General features: G+C 40.3%; 1 protein-coding gene across 1 annotated transcript; it reads left to right on the forward strand.

Moving 5' to 3' along the window:
- Positions 1-543: 543 nt before the first annotated feature.
- LOC307002395 (extracellular calcium-sensing receptor-like) lies at positions 544-5,749 on the forward strand (the record flags this gene model as incomplete). The annotated part of the gene is made up of 6 exons (XM_079619977.1): positions 544-569; positions 2,893-3,184; positions 3,386-4,102; positions 4,224-4,451; positions 4,621-4,744; positions 4,836-5,749. The coding sequence occupies 6 exons, from the start codon at positions 544-546 to the stop codon at positions 5,747-5,749; spliced, it is 2,301 nt and encodes a 766-aa protein (XP_079476103.1).
- Between the last annotated feature and the right edge of the window lie 398 nt (positions 5,750-6,147).

Here is a 6,147-nt window from a genome sequence, read left to right on the forward strand (position 1 = left end):
CGTGAAGAGATTCAGGAACAGCGGCCATCTTAGGATATGGCCCTGGAATGGTGGTCGCGGCAAGACCAGACCCTGGAACGGTGGTCTCGGGAACGAGACTCTGTTCGGACGGCCCTCTTGGCCGTACGTGCTGACATCAGCGGTCGATCTGTCATGTTGGAAATAAGTCCTGGACGCCCATAGAGCGATCTGGTGGCAGGCTTTATGGTTGGCGTGATGTGAAGATTCTCAGGCTGGGCAGGCGTGACGTGAAGATCAGGCTGAGGGGATACTGCGGGTTCACGGAGCTCCTTCTCCTCCATGCCCACAGTAAACGATGAACCGCTCAACAACAGGGCCAGGTCTATATATTGATCTAATGTCCCGTGAGGATCATGGTCGGGTATCAATGACCGGAGCGGTTCAGATAATCCTCCGCTGAAAAAGATAATTAAGCACTCGGTGCTCATTAGCGTGAGATGTGCCAGTCCAATAAAATCTGCGACGTAATTTTCGATGGACTGATTCTCCTGACGGAGACGCATGAATTGGACATCTGGACACATGGTTGGCATGGCTGCTGGATCTCGGTGCGGCGAAGTCTTCTGTTATGAAACTGCTCCGAGACTAGAAAGTGAGATCCAAATGCAGCTTTATTATATGGGGCAATCCAGACACGTAATCCAAAGAACAGGCAAGAGGTCAAAGCACAGGTAGGCAGTCCAAACAAAGAAACAAACAAAACAGGCCGGGGTCAGAGGCAAAAGAGTAATCCACGGAACAGGCAAGAAATCCAAAAACCAAGAGACATGAAACCAGGGAAACGCTCGGAAATGCAGTGCAACAACATACAAGACTTCGCGGTGAGTGAATGAATAAACATGGTATAAATAGTCTGAGACTAACAGGATGATGAGACACAGGTGAATGCAATCAGTGAATGAGGTACAGGTGATTGTGATCAGTGATAAGTGATGATGAGTCCGGGGAGTGAGTATGGGAAATGTAGTTTGTGAGTGATAGTCTTATGTGGAGTGCCCTCTGGTGGCTCTCAAGGGCACTCTAGCTGGTGACCGTTACAGCTATACTATTGTTATTATTATTTTATTCAACCGTGCATGTATAACCCTACAAGGCACAACAAACTTGGTGTTCATTATATATATATGTATGTATATATATATATATATATATATATATATATATTTTATTCAACCGTGCATGTATATCCCTACAAGGCACAACAAACTTGGTGTTCATTATATATATATGTATGTATATATATATATATATATATATATATATATATATATATATATATATATATATATATATGTGTGTGTGTGTGTGTGTGTGTGTGTGTATTTTGTCATTTTTAAAAAGCAATTTTAACCAGAACAGATCTAAAATGTAGGCTATTTCCAAAATCGCGCAGCCCTGTATTTTTTTTAGGTACCAGTCCTGCTGACTTCAACATGAGCAGAACATGGTAAAGTGAAAAATCAAACACCTTGGAAATGACAGGTATGTACTATGTTTCAGGAATGGCACAAAGGTGTGTGACTGGTTAAGTCTCTGTCTTTAGTTCAGTGTGTTAAATAATGTGCTTTTTTTGCGATTTGGATTATGTTGTGTTGTAAATAAATCCAAACAATCAAAAAGCCATTCTTTTTTAAATCTCCTCATTCTTTGTGCAATATTCCTCATAATGATAGGTCCTGATAGCTCCTAATAGGGCCATTATAGGAGCGTCTTTGTCTCTTTCATGTCTCATGTGTGAAACACTCAATATTCATGGTGGTTTACGCATACTCGCATAAAGCTTTCTTACACAAGACATGGCTTACACATTTTAAATCAATATATTGTCTTATCTGAATGAGTATTCAGGATGATTTTCACATAGTTTTGGAGCAAATATTCTAGGCTATGTGATACAATTTTCAAAAGTCTTGTGAAGAAATAATCAGTTTGGGTTTCATGACCTTAGGTCAGTGACACTTTTTTTTGTCATTATCACAAACCACGCATGAATGTTATTATCTCAAAACTAAAAAAATGTACATACATGCAGCTGACATATTATTGTAGTAGAGTTTGTGCTGAATACAGTGTAATAAGACTTCAGCCATGAAAATGTCACAAGTAACATAAATAAGCACAAATGTTAGAGCATGTCAGAACACCAGAAAACCCCTCAGACCCCAGAGGGTTAACTTCCTTAATTTATTTCACTTCTACAAAAATGCCAAATGTCTTCTTTAAAACAAGACCAATCTTACATCTATATTCCAAAGCATTCTTGAATTACAACCATTTAAGTTCGGAATGTGCATTTTCATGTCTATTTAAAAAAAGGGGGGTGCTGCTTAGGGGTTAAAAAGGTTATAATTCCCTAAATACTGTACTAATTTCTGATGTATGTACTGTAAAGTCCATAAGAAAAGGTCCCAAATGTACTTGAATCATGCATTGTATTGTATTGTATTGTGTTTTAGAGTTAAAGGAAATGTTCATTGTGTGTGTGTGTGTGTTTGTGTGTGTGTGCGCGCTCGCGCACTCGCGTCCGTGCGTGTGTGTGTGTGTGACGTGTGTGTGTGCGCGTGTGTGTGTGATTTGACACCAGAAAAGCTAATAGAAAAATGTTCCATCCTGCACTGGCATTCATCAATGATATTTCAAAAACATAAATGAACCCACAATGACGTATTAATTCCCAGGAAGGTCCATGTGACCACCTGTTCTTACATGTCAAAATGAATTACTTAATCGAATGTGTATAGTGTTAAAATAAAACTGTAATAACTCTCCAGATAAATGCAGATGATTTCATATAGTGATTAAGTGTGTCAATCCAATGATTTATTTTTAAATGTACATTGTTACTGAAAATATATATGTGTTTATTTCTAGATTTTATATGTCAAGTTTCCAGCAGGCACAGACCATGGTTTTCGCTATAGATGAGATAAACAAGAATCCAAAATTGCTGCCTAACATCACTCTTGGTTACCATCTTTATGACAACTGTTTGAAGCTTGTAGTAGCATTCAGGGCTGCTACAACTCTTATTAGTGGGACAGAGAAGACATTTTCAAACCTCAATTGCACTGGCTCACCACCAGTAATTGCTATTGTTGGGGATCCTGGGTCAACTCACTCTATTGCAGTTTCTAGTGTATTAGGTCTGTTTCGTGTTCCTATGGTAAGATGTGATATTAATATAATAATAATGATAACATAATAATTCAATTCTTTCTTTGTCTTCTAGCCACCCTAACCCTAACAGCAGAACTGCCTTTCTGTCTTTCCTAATTAGGTTAGCTACTATGCCACCTGCTCCTGTTTGAGTGACAGGAAAAAGTACCCCTCTTTCTTCAGAACAATCCCCAGTGATGCCTTCCAGGTGCGGGCTATGGTAGAGATCTTAAAATATTTTGGATGGACCTGGGTTGGTGTCCTCTATAGTGACGATGACTATGGCATCTATGCTGCTCAGTCCTTCCAGCAGGAAATGCAGCGGTTTGGAGGTTGTGTGGCCTTTTCTGAAATAATGCCATATGATAATCACAGGGACATTCAGCGCATAGTGGCAGTGATTAAGGCCTCTACAGCCAGAGTAGTGGTGGCATTTTCAACTGATCTCTTACCCCTAATGGATGAGTTGTTACTGCAAAATGTGACAGGCAGGCAGTGGATTGCAAGTGAGGCTTGGAGCATCTCACCTGTCCTCCACCTTCCACGTTTTGTACCCCTTATTGGAGGCACGCTGGGCATTGCCATCCGTCGAGGAGAAATTAAGGGACTTCATGAATTTCTGCTATGCCTTCATCCTGACAGTGATCCAAGAAATAATATTGTGAGAATCTTCTGGGAGAACATGTTTGGGTGCAAATTTGAGAATGGAAGCAAAGATGGAGAAAAAATGTGTACAGTCCAAGAAGATCTGAACAGCACAGTCAATGAATATAATGATGTATCAGAGCTGAGGGCCTCTTATAACGTGTATAAGGCAGTTTATGCCCTGGCACATGCTCTTCATGACCTGATGCAGTGTGAAGAGGGGAGAGGTCCATTCAGCGATAACAGTTGTGCTGACATAACCAACCTACAGCCATGGCAGGTAAAACCCACAGGAATAGGGCCCACAGCTTACTGTGCTACAAAGTCTCATAAATTACATGCTAAATTGAAAAAATATATTTGTTTATTTGTTTAAATATTTGTTTTTATAACCTCTGCAGATGGTTCACTACATACAGAAAGTGAACTTCACTACAGGCTTTGGAGATCATGTGTCATTTGATGAGAATGGAGATGCTTTGGCCATATATGATGTGATGAACTGGCACCCAAGTTCTGATGGCTCGATTGTTGTTCGCACAGTTGGTGTGGTAGATGAAGGGGCAGCAACAGGGAAGGTGCTCACACTGGTGGAGGATGCAATATACTGGAACTTTGAGACAAAAAAAGTAACTACCATTTCAACTTAATCCTATCCTTTTTGCAGATGTGTAGTCTTAATACTGTTCAAAGCTAAGATAAGACAAATTAGATGAAAAGGCCAAGCTATTTATTATGCATCAGAGATAGTCACAAACATGCAAACCCATGAGTGATAACAGATGGTGTCTCTTTCAGCCCCCACGGTCTGTGTGCAGTGAGAGCTGCCCCCCAGGAACCAGACGAGCCACAAGGAAGGGCCTTCCTGTCTGCTGTTTTGACTGCCTGCCATGTGCAGATGGAGAGATTTCCAATATATCAGGTGCTGAGTGATATTCAAAAAGAAATATGTATGTTTTGTGCAGAACTCTACAAATGTTACACAAATCTTTTTCTATATACATTTCTCACAGATTCTACTGAATGCACAGTATGTCCAAATGAATTCTGGTCCAGTCCAGAAAAGAATCGCTGTATCCTCAAAACAGTAGAGTTTCTGTCCTATGAGGATCCTCTGGGCATCTCCCTGACCACTGCATCTCTGCTTGGCTCCTGCTTCTGCGCTCTTGTGATGGTCATCTTTACTCATCATCGTAACACTCCTGTAGTTCGTGCCAACAATTCAGAGCTCAGCTTCCTGCTGCTGTTGTCACTCAAACTGTGTTTCCTGTGTGTGTTGCTGTTCATTGGCAGGCCACAATTGTGGACGTGTCAATTAAGACACGCCATGTTTGGTATTAGTTTTGTCCTGTGCGTCTCCAGTATCCTGGTCAAGACTATGGTGGTAATAGCGGTGTTCAAGTCATCTCGACCAGAGGGTAAAAGTGCCATGAAATGGTTCGGAGCAGCTCAACAAAGAGGCACTGTGGTGGTCCTCACTGCAGTCCAGGTTGTGATATGTGCAGTCTGGCTCTCAACTGCCTCTCCAACACCCCATAAAAACATACTGTATATCAGGTCTAAAATAGTATATGAATGTGCTATTGGCTCAGTGACTGGGTTTGCCATTCTGCTGGGTTACATAGGACTCCTGGCTGCAGTAAGCTTTCTGTTAGCTTTTCTAGCAAGAAATCTTCCAGATAACTTTAATGAAGCTAAATTTATTACCTTCAGTATGCTGATCTTCTGTGCAGTGTGGATTGCGTTTATCCCAGCATATGTGAGCTCACCAGGGAAATATGCCGTGGCTGTGGAGATATTTGCAATTTTAGCTTCTAGTTTTGGATTACTGGGGGCCATATTTGCTCCAAAATGCTACATCATTATATTGCATCCAGAGAGAAACACTAAAAAAGCCATGATGGGAAGAACAGGCAAAAATCAATAATTTTATATGCTGACTGTAAAAATTTCTCACATTGGTATTTCTGCCTTTGAATGTCCAGCTTGTAGGAGCTTTAAAGGGATAGTTCACTTTAAAATTAAAATTCTGTCATCATTTACTCACCCTCAAGTTGTTTCAAACCTGTATTAATTTATTTCTTCTGCTGAACACAAAGAAAGATATTTTGAAGAATGTCAGTAACCAAACAGTAGTCTGTACCCATTGACTTCCATAGTAGGAAAAAAAAATACTATGGAAGTCAATGGGTACAGACTACTGTTTGGTTACTGACATTCTTCAAAATATCTTTCTTTGTGTTCAGCAGAAGAAATAAATTAATACAGGTTTGAAACAACTTGAGGGTGAGTAAATGATGACAGGATTTTAATTTTAGAGTGAAC

This window comes from Phoxinus phoxinus, assembly GCF_949152265.1.
Source record: "Phoxinus phoxinus genome assembly, chromosome: 8".
Taxonomy (NCBI): Eukaryota; Metazoa; Chordata; class Actinopteri; order Cypriniformes; family Leuciscidae; genus Phoxinus; species Phoxinus phoxinus.